The sequence below is a fragment of the Idiotropiscis lumnitzeri genome, chromosome 10 (assembly GCF_059441095.1).
Source record: "Idiotropiscis lumnitzeri isolate Australia: NSW breed Sydney's pygmy pipehorse chromosome 10, RoL_Ilum_1.0, whole genome shotgun sequence".
NCBI classification, from domain to species: Eukaryota; Metazoa; Chordata; class Actinopteri; order Syngnathiformes; family Syngnathidae; genus Idiotropiscis; species Idiotropiscis lumnitzeri.
In genome coordinates, this window is record NC_142400.1 from 5,892,866 (window position 1) to 5,906,942 (window position 14,077).

A 14,077-nucleotide genomic window follows, 5' to 3' on the forward strand; every position below is an offset into this window, starting at 1 on the left:
ATTGTGTGCCTCTTTCACACTGAGATCCCGTAAAATTGTCGGAGCGGTATTCATCTAGATTTTGCGCTTTCAAGCGGGACGCAACTCCCTCCCCTCAAAAAATTAATGAACATGTCATCACAATGCGTTCACCCAGCACGCAAAAAAATTTTAGCACACGACGCGACGAGTCAGTTTGGTATTGGACATTTCCCGCGTTTATCAAAAATTTTCCATTGTTCAAAAAAGATGCAAAGAAAAGCCAATTTGCTAAAAACAGTGAAGTTGTACTCAAGTCCTGGAGGTGGCGGTATTGCAAATTGTGTTTCATAAGTTATTCATAAACTTTAATACGCTTGGTGTGAAAGGGGCTCTACTGATCTACGAGCTCGTCAGCACACCCTACCCTGGGTACCACCCCTTAAAAAATGCCCAACCCCCTTTGCGCCCTTGCTGCCCACATTGAGCTTTGAAGGCCGCCCTCTCCTCTTACCCGGTACGCTTCCTTCCTGTCAAATCCGGCTGGGATCTGTTTGCTAATCAGGCCCAAAGGGGATTCGTTCACACCTTGAAGAGTTTTTCGAGGCTTCCAGTGCGGAAGTGGGAAGCGAACCAGGGAAGGGCGGCCGGACGGCGGTTGCTAGGTGACATGTCCTCTGGTGAATCCCTGATGGAGGCCATCATCTCTCTCCGGCCAGGTGGAGGCGTCCCGGCGTGAAGGAGGACCTTGAGCCTCTGGGGCGGGGATGCCCCCCTTAGTGAATGATACCAAAGTCTACGCCCCGCCCCAGAGATCGCGGCACTCCCGCTTGTTGACATCCTCTCCGCGCCGCTTCACCTCCTCTGGAGTCTGGCAGCTTCATTCCTGAATATGATTTTTTTTTTTGCATCGCCAAGCACAAACCAGGATTTTTTTTTTTAAATAATGTTAAATGTTGCTGATCATTTTTACTTTTAGGCTAGCTTTATCCTTTCACTACCGCTCTCTAGTTTTATTTTAAGCTAAAGGCTCCTGTAAATTTTGACCCCGTAAAATCTTGGACTATTCCTTCAAAAGGCTAACGTAGGTGATTTCAGCATGATCAAAAGTCTTTAAGTAAAAGAAAAGGAATGAAACTGCCAGGAGAAGGGAGGGTTAGCTGACTAGCATTCCGCTACGTTGCTCTCTGACTTCTGATTGCCTTCATTTTCTCTCTCTCTTTCCTTTCTGTCTTCTCTCAATGCAACTTTCGTCCAAAGCTTTTTCATAGCCACGCATCCCCAAAACGAGTCCCACGTTTCAAAGAATCAAACCAAAGATCTCTGACTCTCTTGATTTCTCTCTTAAAACGTGTCACCTAGCGAACCTGCCGCTCTTTTACAACCTCAGCTATCCAAAGGGAAATAATAATGAAGATGATGATGATGAAATGTATATTTTTGAGTATTTGTCATTGGGAAAAATAATCTGACTTATGATGATCTTGACGACGATGATAATGAAGTTGCTCTTGGTATCTTTGTAGCTGTTCTGATCCTTTTTGAGTTCTTGTCTTTTTTTCTGCCAAAGTATACCCCCACCCTCCTCTACTCCCTTTGACCCTGATGTTTTCTCCCAACTGTGTACGTGCGTGCGTGTGTGTGAAACGGAGGGAGTGAGGGGTTTCTCTGGGAGTGGTCATTTGCCAACTTCCTCATTCATGTAGCTTTAAATGCCCCTGTCAGTTCATGTGTGTTTGGATGGATGGATATCAGCCCCCACCCAGCCCCCGACTTCCTATCGTGTCTTCCACCATGTGATACTCTCCTCCCCCCAAATCCTCGTATTAGCAGATTTTAGTGTTTATCTAAAAAACAAAAACCCCAAAAAAAGAAAAGTAACTCTGCTTGTTCATTGTACAGTGTTGTTCATTTTAAGTCATTTTTGTAACTGAAAGTGTTTCATTCAACCAAATAAAAAAACAGGAGACAAAAACTGTACAGATGACCATCCCCACTGGTGCGACTTCTTCACTGTACCGAAGGTTGTAGGAACATAATTGCACCACCAGAGGGCGCTATACGATTGTATAATGTCAGAAAGACCACACAACCGTGGAAGAAATTGGACTGGAATAGAAAATAGCCGAAATTTAATGGCTTCCAAATTCTTGCCCACTGCTCTCTTAACTTGTCTGCCGTGTTAAAACAAAAAAAGTTCATAAATTAAAATACTAAAAGATATCACGCCTTTTTAAAATTAACATTTGCAAAATAATTGTTACATATCACACCATTTTAATTGTTCATAAAATAATTTAAAATTGTTAAAAAATCCTACTTTTTCAAGATACTATTTTAGCAAAAAAAGGAAATATATTTAAATTGGAAATAGTCACTTTACTTTACTGCTACTTTACAATACTCGAAGGCAAATGTTTGCCTGCCTGTTCTCGAGGAAATCGAGTCAAGTGGATTACCGCAATTGCACCGAGCTAGCCTGAACTCACAAATCTATCAAATCTACAAGTGTGTGAGACTCAAACTTCAAAGGTTAATCTGTTGTTGACAAACAAGAAGATAATTAAAACTCACAGCCTGTCTGTCCCGCTACTTAATTTCACTACAGCATACATTTATTTGCATAGAAGTGAGACGAGCAGACACAAACAAACACACACGGGAGCTTTTGTTTTGGCTTTTAACTGGTTTTAATTAACCCTGATTACAGCATAATTACAACTTTTGGGGAGGGAAGGGAAGAGGGGTCAAAAAAATAAAATAAAAACAACCAACCCACAAGGAGGAGGGGGAAAGGTGAGGATGATGATGATGATGATGTTACGTCATGGGATTAACTCATCTCATCTCCGTGTCAGGAGTGTTACGTAACAAGCTCATAACATTTACACAAACAATAGTCCACAAAATCGTTTTTTTCCAACCTCCCCCAAGGTAAAACAAGATAAAAAAATGACTTTTCGGGTTGGGGGAGAAAAAAGGAGATAAAATGGGTAAAATCGGACTCAGATTTGAGTTCTAATACACCAGGTTAAAATCTCAAAACAGTAAAATAGGCTTGGCGGGAATCTGATGTACACGACAGAAAAAGCTATGGAATAATAACAATATTAATAATAATGCCAAGTGGAGGGGACTTTAAGAACAATATTAACATCAGAAAAATAAACTTTTATCCTCTTGATTGAGAATCTTTGTGCTGCGTTATTTTTTTTGTTTGTTTTGTTTTGTAAGCGAGGAAAAGATGCTTTGGGTTAGGAAAAGTCAGCAGTAAGGCAGCAGTTAGTTACAAGTACATGTGAACCTGTGTGTGTGTGTGTGTGTGCGTTTGTGCGCGCACTCTATGCGTGAGTGACATGCTCTCATCCAGACAAAAGAGTGAGGGGAATTCAATCACAAAGATGCCTGGAGGTTTTATGGATCTGTCTGGTCCCGTGACACCAATAAGCGGCAATAAGTGCGTGTGTGTGTGAGTGAGTCAGTGCATGTGTGTGCATGAAATGAGGAAAGAGTGCAATTGAGGACCTGCGTCAAACGCTTCCTTACAGTAATGATTAACCTCAACACCTGGCTCGCTGCCCTTTTACCCCTGAGCATCTCACACCCACGACACGCACACACATACACGCGCGCACGCACACAAACACACGGGAGGGCCTGCAGAGGTGATGCAGAATCATTGTGCTCATGTGTGGCTGCGAAAATAACAACAAAAAGGACAAAAAAGATGACATACAATTAGTTTAGTTTCTCTCTCACACACACGCTCTTCCTCATTCACAGATTCTTTCTCTCACTCACTCACATGGTGACTCCGAGTTAATTTGATGGGGTTGTGCATGGCTGATCTAAATCACATTTTAACTATGTTAATTTGAAATAAATTTGAAAGCGTAAAGCCTGTGAGAGCATGTCAAAGTGTGTGTGTGTGTGTGTGTGTTTGCTGGTTGAATTGAGCACTCACGCTTTTGTGTTTTTTTTTGTTTTTTTGTGTTGATTGTTAGAGGAGCTCAGGCTGGTGAAGTGTGTCGAGCAAAGTAGTTCTTGGTCGTCAACGTTAGGCCAGGGGGGTGTTTGTGTGTTAAGCTTTATCTCCAAGAGTGGACTGTAGGCAGAAGACACAAGGTCGGACGGGACACAAGGGAGCTCTGAGAGGACGTCTGTTCTGTTTTTCTTTCCAAACGGCAACTGGCTTCCCTGAGTGGAGCGGGCCAGGTTGAAGAGTCACGCGTCAGCACCTGACACCCTCCGATCCTGAAAGAGCCCCTCTGCCCGCCGCCTCGTCCTCGTCATCCTGCCAAGCGAGGCTAGTAAATGCAGGCACTTGTCATGGTCGCCTATGTACAATGCGGTCGAGAGCGCTGGTTGGGGGCGGGGGAGACCCCTGAGGAGAATGTGAGGAGAGGGGAGCTGCGCTTTGGAGCGTAACTGGCCTTGGGAGAGGTAACCATCGAGTCTGTCTGATTGCAGTCCACTCATGACACGTTTCCACCCAGCGGAATCGTTCAGGTCATCTCGGTACGATATGTGCTTTCTGTGTTTTCTTCTTCCATTTTCTACCGAGCTTGTCTTTATTTGGATAGCAGGTTAGCTAAAGGGATGGGTACCAAAGACTGTTTTTTTTTTTTTTTTTGGGTACGACCAAGCACCGGTTTACGTGACACTATTATTATTTATCCATTCATCCATTATCTGAAACGTTTTTTCCCACTGGGGTTGCTGGAGCCTATCCCAGCTATCTTCGGGCAGTAGGCGGGCTACACCCATAACTGGTTGCCAGCCAATCACAAGGCACACATAGACAAACAACCATCCACGCTCACACTCACACCTTGGGGCAATTTCGAGTGTCCAATCAACCTGCCGTGCAAGTTTTTGGAATGTGGGAGGAAACCGGAGTACCCGGAGAAAACCCACTAAGGCATGCAAACTCCACACAGGAAGGCCGGAGCCGGAATCAAACCCACGTCCTCCGCACTGTGAGGCCATCGTGCCAACCAGTTGTCCACCGTGCCGCCCTTTTATTATTTAATGAATAAATATTTATTACTATAAACGCAGACACAAAAGTACGGAAAATTGGTACCGCTGCTAAAGGTGTTGATTCCCTGCCACCTAGTTCAAATGTGAGAGTCACCCATCCTTAACAAAAATGCTTTTGTGTGATAGTCACGTAGGTGTTGCCATCGGGGGTCTACTTATCGTACCGTGGCGTGGTGAACAGAACTGTACCGCTGGGTGGAAATCTTTTTGCGCTGGCTGAAACAAAGTACCTCCTCCCAAATAATGCATCCCAGAAGAATCCTGCTAGAGAACTTGTCCGCGGGGGATCTGTCAGAGTAAGGCGGTGGTTGAGGTGACGGTTGAAGCGGGCCGGGCGGAGAGGCTTGGGGGCTTTCAGAGGTACCTTTTGCACACCTCCGACATCCTATCCCATCAGCAGTCTTTGTTCTCCAGGGACAGCTGCGCCGTGGCACGATGCAGCTCGGCACTCGCTCGCCGATGCGCGGGCAAAGGCGGGCCTATGGAGCTCTGGGAAGATGACAGAAGGGGGCTGTCCCCTTCGTTGGGGCCGTCCTGCTCCGTCTCCCTTCGCCCGTTGCTCTGATGGTCCCTCTGCTCCTGAGGCCGGACTTTCTTGTCATCGGACTCCTCCTGCGAGGCCTCCATGCGCTGGTCTTCGCTCCAGCGCCTCTTGAACCGCAGCTTGAGGGGGATGCATTTGGTCTGGGGCAGCGGATGCGGGGGAGGGCTGGCGTCCGCCTGCTCGCCGGGCTCCGTCTTGAGGGCGGAGAGACCGCGTTGCAAGTTGGAGTAGCCGTGCTGCGAGGCCAAGAAGGGCATGAGGCCGGGTGGAGGAGGAGCGGGGGCTTTGAACACATCCTCATCCAGGTCCTCGTCGGGGAGGGACGGGTGGGCGGCTGAGCCGTTCGAGAGGAGGTGGCGGTGGTGGTTCGGGGCTCCGGGGAGGCGATGCGCAAAGAGCGCAAAGTGTTCATCGCGCTCGTCAGGGTCTTCGTCACTAATGTCGGTCACCTCCACCTCTTCCTCTGACTCGATGTCTGAGATGGGCTCCACCTGCAATCACATTGCTTTTGAGGAATGCCAAACAAAACATTCACACACTTATACTGTCGCTCAAATAATGTGTCTAAGTACTGTGAAAACAACACGCTCACGAATTAGAGCCTGTTATTCACATACGCGCTGCACGGTGCATTTGCACTCTGAGGCAGAAAAAGAAGGCATCCTTCACTCACGAGTTCCACAAAGATGGCGGCCATGGGCAATTTAAACTTCTTACTGTCACATTTGCTCAGCCCATCCCCTCGCATTGTCACATGACCATCCCGTTTTGCCCCCAGTGACCTGAAACGGGGCTACCGTGGCGGACGAGAAAATCGGGTCCATGGAGCTGACGATCTTGTTGGGGAGGTACTAAGTTTAGCCTGGGTTGATAACGAATATATATTTATTTTTTGGTATTTAGAGCCAAACTCAATCCTTGTCCCCCACATTTATTAATTGCGGAATGTATTAAACAATATAAAAATAAATTGATTAAAAAACAAAACAAAAGCCTCTTACCTTTATTTTAGGAAGGCCTGCACTGTTGAGGGACTGCGTCGAGGAGGAGGCAGAGATGAGGCCCGAGCCGCTGGCCGAACTCAGGTCGCTGCCAAACGACAGCGAGGAGCCCAGGCCGGATGTGGACGACATGGAGCCGGACCCCGAGCCGGAGGACAGCGAGCTCTGCCGGGCTTTGCTCTGTCCCTGGCCGTCCCTCTGCTTGCGGCCCAGCGGCGGCGGCTGCAGCTTGAACTTGAAGGGGGACATGTGCGGGGGCTCCTCGCCCAGGTGGAGAGCGTGGTGCATCGGGTGGGAATGCGGGTGAGGGTGGGCCGAGTGAGGCGGGTGCGGGTGGTGGTGGTGGGCGGAGTGAGACAGCGGGGCGTGATGGTGCCGCTCACCTCCCCGTTCCCTGTCAGCTCGCTCGGCCGCTCCTCGGTCGCCACCCGGGCCCACCTTGTCGGCGGCGGGCCGGTGGGGCTGCGGGATGACGATGTTGGGATACTGCAGGAAAGCCCGAGGGCTGAGCCCGTAGTTGTACACCGACTGGGTGTGCGCCTGCAGGTAGCGCTTCATGTCCTCGGGGTTGAAGGAGAAGTGGGAGCCCAGCATGGGCGAGAGAGTGGGCGAGGGAGTGTAAGGGAGGTGCGACGCGGGAGTCATGCTGAGAGCCGGGGACAGAGGCGGGGCCAGGAGGCCCGCTCCGCCCGGTCCGGGCAGGGGCGACACGGGAAAGGGGGACAAAGGCTCCGGGTGGATACGGTGACCCGCGGGGCCGCGAGAGCCCGGGTGAGCGCCGGCGTTGCCGGCTCCTCCGTAGATGCGGAACAGAGACTCGTGAGTCAAGCGGGGATGGATGATGCTCCTGTAGCCGCCACCTCCTCCACCAGGCCCTCCTCCGCCACCCACACTCCTCTCCGCCCTGTCCTCCCCGCCACCCGTACCGGCGTCCTCTATCTCCGAATTGACGGAGGTGCCGTCGCTGCAGTCGCTCACGGAGCCGCGGGCCACCCGACGGGCCACAGAACCGTACAGGCCTCCTGGGCTGCGCAGGTCCTCGTTCGGGGAGAGGACTTCCGAGGGCGTGGAGGGAGGGAACCGGAAGTGGGTCCCGGCGCCAGAAGGGACGGGCGGGGCGCTCTGAGGGACGCCGTTTCCTGGAGACGACAGAGACAAAGATACTGAGAATCAACAGATCTTGTCTAATCCGGCATAATCACGCCATCATATTGTGGGATTAGGCGGCACATAAACAAGCGCGTGCACGCGCCGCTCCGCTCGCCAGGCTTACCGGTGGAGCCCATGTCGATGAACGGGTAGTTGACCAACACCAGCTTGTTGAAGTTGAACTTGTAGGTGAAGCGCTTGCCTTTGGTCTTGTGGAGGATTCTCTTGTTGTAGTAGTATCTGATGATGAACGGCAACACACGGAAGATAAGAAGTAGGATCACGAACGATACAGCAACAATCAATACATGCTGATGTGTTTAACTAAAGAATGAAAACTTAATTTGAAAGTAATTTCCATCTGGACAGTTGAGCGATAATTCAGTTTTGAATATTTTGAAGTTTTAATTCGGGCGGTGTATTTAGCATGTGGAGTTTGCATATCGCAGACTTAAAAAAATGCTGCCGTCATGCTTGTTTGCTTTAGACAGCAAACTTGAATTAATTGACAACCAAGTAGACCACCCGAGTTCTTTTATTTTATTCTATGTAAGGGCATATATTCTTTATCTTCTCCGAAGTCCGACTAATATTGCAATGGTTTACTGAGGAGTGTTTTATTTTGAAAGGCTGGAATGCATTAATGACATTTCCATTCATTTTGAGTGCAACAGTTTTAGATTGCGAGTAAAGGCACAGAAATAATTAAACTCTTATCTCAAAGCATCACGGTACCGCCGGTGTATTACTCCTGTCTGAGTGATTTTCAGAACTTCTCGAGTTTCTGGGTACATGTCACATTTTGAAGTTTGTATTCAAAATAAAACGCGTTTGTGGAGCACCGAACTATGACATTTGTTTACATTTCTGTAAATACACATTCATTCCGTTTCATCTCTATCCAACCCGCCGGTGAAGCTATTGTTAAAAGACAACCTTTATCTTCCAAGCGACAAAGGTGACTGACAGTTACACAGCACACAATCAAACGCGCGCTTTAATAAGCGCGCCTCTGCTAAAGACGCATATTACAGAGTGTTGCGTGACAGAACGGAGCCACACAAGCGGGAAGGGAGCTTTGACGGCAGGATGAAAAGACAACAGGTTGATGAGAAGCAGCCGATGGACTGAGCTGGACAACGTTGGACGTCCGTGTGTGTGTGTGTGTGTGTGTTTTCATGTTGTAAGGTGAGGTTGTGTGATGTCTCACACCAGCAAACATTCCGCTTTTCATGTTGCGCCACGGAATCATCTCTTTATGTAATGCCCAAGCAAAGCCGCTAATAATTTGGCCCATTTTTATTTGTTTACGTAACCTCCATTCTCTGTCCTTTGCCCTCCCGTGCTCTCACTCCACGAGCCTTTTCCTCTCCCGTGGCTACTGCCAACAGTACAAGGCTGCGTTTTTATTAACCTTTGTCCAGCTACGGTCCATGTCTTTACGTAACACCACTCTTGCTTTCTTCCTAGGATACACATCCGCTTTATGTAACCTCTCGAGCCGAGTCAAAGAGATGGGTCTGATCAAAAGTACCGCCTACGGCCTCTATGTGGCGCTGCACTCCGCACATCTGCTCACTTTGGTGCACAAGATGGGTCGAGAGAGTGCTTTGCGAGATCAACATGTGTCGCTCAGCTGGCAGCGGTTAAGTCCGGGAAGGCCAGTGACTGCAGTGCCTGCGGGCTACGCAGGTGAGATAATCGCAGCCCATCATTACGCGAAATGACGTGCGTCTGGAGCAGGACCACGTCGCACTTTGTTTGGATTTTGTATACATAGAGATTTGATGGACGTGCATCAGACGGAGGAGTCGATGCAAGCGCGGGGTTTGGTTTATAAAGGGACCATCACAAAAGACAATGTCAAACTTTGCCGCTATGCTCTGTCCATATTCAAAGATAAAAATGAAAAATTCCAAACATTTAGCATTGCCCATGTTGATGATATATGTGGTACAAAATTGGGAGCAATCGGACAAATTTTGTTGCTAGTCCTGACCTGCTTTGCGCGTTTTGAGCTTTTTATGATTCAAAATGTCCACTTTTGAATAAAAAAAAAAAACAAAAACGTCGCGCATCACAATTACAAGTGAGTTCGAATGAGTCCTTTACTTTTAAGGCACGATGTGTGTCTTTTGAAGCTCAAGAAGTTATGCCACTGAATGCACGAGTGCTTCACAAATGTGAAAAGTTTACGCCACAGTTGCTCGAAATAAAAATGTATTGACTGGAAAACGCAGAAGCTCTTTGATCTGAATTACATTTTTTGTTCAAGAATGTCAGAGAAGCTCAATGAGCCGCTCAAATTTGAGGTATTAAAAAGATGACCAAGTCTTAAACCAAACATTGTCACATAAAGTCTGCAACAGTGCTGCACATTATGCCAAAGTGTAATATGCAGCAATATTTTCAGTAATCTGACAGTCGGGTTGCTATGGCAACAACGGAAGCTTTTCTGGTGATTGCGAGCCAGTCAGTAATTTTGAAAGTGTTAAAGTGACCCCTCGGTTATAGACATTAGAGACAGAACATATAGCCTACTCGGACGTACGCTCCGGACTGTCCTGATTTTGACGCAAATGAGAGATTCTCCGTGCGTTGGACGGGAAAACACTTCATTCCATCCCATAATGGCACATAAATGCACAAACGTCACGTTACAAGGATAGCGGCACAAAGTCTCGATTAGGCTGCGCACCGAAAGAAAACAGAGGCCGATGTGTCTGAGAAGTCTTGTAAAACTCCGCCTCTTGCCCCAGTCTGTGAGAGTCAAGAGGCATTATGTGGCCTCAAGATTTAACGTTTAAATGTTCCTGAGAGAATAACGAGTAAAAATGATTACATTTGAGGAAGTCTGGTTTGTTCAAAATAGATCAGCGCAAGTCTTCGGAGCACAAGGAGATGCATCAGCCACGGATGAAAATGCGTACAAATTCATTTCTGCCTATTACACTGCTTAGTCAGCTTCTTTTCTTCATGACATGATTTAGTGGCTCTAAAACGTTTGAAAAACAGTTTGCAAAGTCAATGAAACGACTTCTTTTGCTTTTGTCAAGTATTAAAGGCTTTTTTGTACGGTCAGAGTCGGTCAGCTTGGCTGCACTCATTGATGTGGATGGCCGGCGCCGGTGACGTAGCTTGCCATTTTAATCAATGATGGCGTAATAAACCAGCTCCTTTTTTTTTTTTGTAACGTGATTATGGTCTTGTGATGATGTCAGAGCACAACGGGATACGGTATGATAACAATATGAAGTATATCAACTTGAACAATGCTGTTTAGTAGTTCTAGCATTTTTTTTTTTTATTTCCTGAAGTTTGAGTTTTACTCCTGTTTTAAACCCTCTACTAAAAAACGATTACTATATTTAAACATTTGAACACTACAAAATTTCCAAACATTAAATGTAAAGAAACAATTGAAATATTTTTCAAAAAAGAGGCAGAACACAATCCAAAAGGCAGCGTCTGAGCGAGACAACAACTTAATTCAAGCTGCGGCGCCCGCGGCTCGGTAGAGAGCACATGGTCAAACACTCTCTTCCCGTGCCCCCCTCGCCCCCCCCCCCCCCCCCTCCTCCTCCTCCTCCTCCTCCTTTTGCACCATCATGCGGGAAGGCTCTCTTTGAAGAGCATTTGAACTCACTTCAAAAGAGAAGAAAGAGATTCTTGGAGTGCCTGCGTTTAGCTGCCCGCCACTCTCTTACGCGCCTGAATCCATCGTGATGGATCCACAGGTGCCTCGACACTCAGCCTTGCCGCCGATCTAAAGCTTCGCTCCAAGAAAAGTTTCTTGATCCTGAGCTGTGTTTAACCAAACGTGTAGATTCAAGAATCAATGTGAGGAAAGCCTTCGGAAAAAACAGCGGGGAAGTGCGTGAGCAAATTCCAGTCGGTGGACTAAAGTGACGTTTGATTGGGTTTGAACATTGCTATAAGTTTTTGCTGTATGTAAAAAAATATGTCAGCACTAAAATTCTGTGTAGGAAATTTCCGCCAATTAAATTTGGGTGATAAATTTAGATGCACTGCCCTCTATCTGTAAAAGTGGCCAAATATTTTATGCGAACGAATTTATTAAAAAAAACACCCCTTTTTTTTTTGACAATCTGTGCCCTGAGAGGAACCAGCATCTCACCCAAAGTCAGATGGGTTGCGCGCTAACTGCCCTCAACTAGTTTTTGCACCTAACAAATGACAATAAATGTTAGAAAAAACATCAATTTTCATTATTTCCTATTTGAAAATCAAAATAAATCAGAGGTTGATCATCAGCATCCAGGACAGGATGTTCGACATTAAACGATGATAATGTATTAAAAATAATAATAACTCACAAATGTTCATTTCCCCAAAAAATGGTTTGGAAAAGTCATTATGTGATCAGGGGTGATTGATTTTTTTTCTTCTTTTTTTTTCACGCATGCAGACATAGCCTAAACCTGCCACACCTTTTCCAGAAGGTTCTCTTTTAGAGTAACGCTTTTTCTCCCCTAACACACGACACACGCATGAGCTCACAATAGTGTCGTGTCGTCCCACAAACAAACACACAAAAAAGCATTGTGGAAGCCACCCAGTGGCTCGCTGTGCCTTTGCCCATTGTTGCGCCGTAAATAGGCGCTGACTGTGACAGGAAGTTGGGATTACAATACTCCCTATGAGCACCGTTTATTTTCTACTTCTTTTGTCACCACACACACACACATATGAAACTCAGGTGTGTGTGTGTGTGCAAGATAAACACGTGAGCTTTTTTCCTGTGAGTCATCAATGATGAGTGTTTACCATCTCACTAAAGAACTGAAATGTGTGGTGATGTGGGTGTTGGTGTGGGGTGTGATTAGTCAAGGTGTCACATGTTATGTGTGTGCGTGCGTGCGCGCGCGTAGGAGGGTATAGCGTGGTGGTCTACGTGAGGGTCCGATTATAGCGATCACATGCTCTGCGAATGCTAAAATGTACTCTGGCATAAGTGTAAGTGTGGAGCATATAAAAGTCTGAGTCAGTCAGGACAATGCAGCAGGCGCACACACACGTGCACACGCAACATGAGTGCAAAAACACACAGCAGGGACACACAATGGGAAGCTCGCACATGCACGTTGAACACAAGACGATAGAGTGCAGGCGTGAACTTTCCTGCCACGGAGGCCTTCTGACCTCCAAGCTGGCTGGATGAGTAAGAGTGAGTGTGTTTCCTGCAGCCTGTTGTGTAGATTGTGGTCACTGAGGTGACGTGGACGTGTGTATCTGTTGCAGCGAGCAGTCCAAAAGTGCGACAACGCAAAGTTCAAATAAGTGTTTCTTAGAGGAATATGCCAAGTCAGAAGTCAAACTATTTGGGAAAACAAAACATCCTCACGCCTGCAGGATTAACTATTAAATGTTTTTTTTTTTTTTTTATGGTTTCAGTTTCCGTAGTTCAAACAAACTAACAAAACCCTACAAAAAGTACGGAATCGTTTAAAAGCAGAAATGAAATTTGAAGATTTTATTTTGAGGCCATGTGAGCCAACCCGACCTTCTTGTGCCACTGCGCTTAACCCCTTCATTGCGCGCCGTTTGTAGCTTCAAAACGCATAAGTTGGGATGTTGAAAAACGAGGATGAGGACCGGTGCTTTATTTATTATTTTTTTATACTTGCAGCTTCCTCTGTAAAGTTTTGTTTTAATTTCATTTCTTCATTAATAAAATAAATATAATATATATAATATATATATATATATATATATAAATTAATATATGTCGTTATTTTTTTTAAATACTTTACATATTTCCAATAGGAAAAAAAATATTGTAATCAACATTGCCAGTTGCACTGACTGTTTAAACATTATTTAATTCCGTTTCAACATAGTTGCTTCTTTGATAGAAGCAGCCACTTGGCAGTAGTGGTGGTCCACCGCCACTCAATTACATTTGAGAACGAAGCTAACACACCAAACATGCACGTAAGCCAGAGGGTCCTGGTACAATGGCGCGCTTGTGTATGTGAATGTGCACACGTGCTGGCTTGTTAATCTTTTCCAGCTGTGTGCAGCAGCCCCCTCTGACCTCTGACCACCGTGCAGGGGAACCTTTGCGCGATCGCTGACCGTTAGATGGGAGGGTTGATGGGCCTCTGACACAGGGGGGCTGGGAGCTCGTTAAGTCGCTTGTCTGTACTATATGACACGGCAGGAAAAAGAGGTTCAGACAGTTTACCTGGGTATCGTTTGGGGCCTTGCAAGAGCATTTGACGGAATGTCATGCCATTCTAAAAATAAATCCTCATGGAAACATTCATCTAAATAAGACCCAATAATGCATTTGGTCCTCACTTTTTGACGCTCCCTTGACTCAAGATTACAAATGGAAACTACTATTTTATTTTGCACA

At 46.4% G+C, this 14,077-nt stretch overlaps 1 protein-coding gene across 1 annotated transcript in view; it reads right to left on the bottom strand.

The window, feature by feature from the left end:
* Nucleotides 1-3,573: 3,573 nt before the first annotated feature.
* Nucleotides 3,574-14,077, bottom strand: part of erfl3 (Ets2 repressor factor like 3) — a 50,801-nt gene continuing 40,297 nt past the window's right edge. The window contains exons 3-5 of the mRNA XM_088307101.1: nucleotides 7,820-7,935; nucleotides 6,547-7,685; nucleotides 3,574-6,036 (exon numbers count right to left, since the gene is read on the bottom strand). Coding sequence (XP_088163227.1) covers nucleotides 5,395-6,036; nucleotides 6,547-7,685; nucleotides 7,820-7,935 — 1,897 coding nt within the window. The 3' untranslated portion in view covers nucleotides 3,574-5,394. The remainder of the gene's footprint in view (nucleotides 6,037-6,546; nucleotides 7,686-7,819; nucleotides 7,936-14,077) is intronic.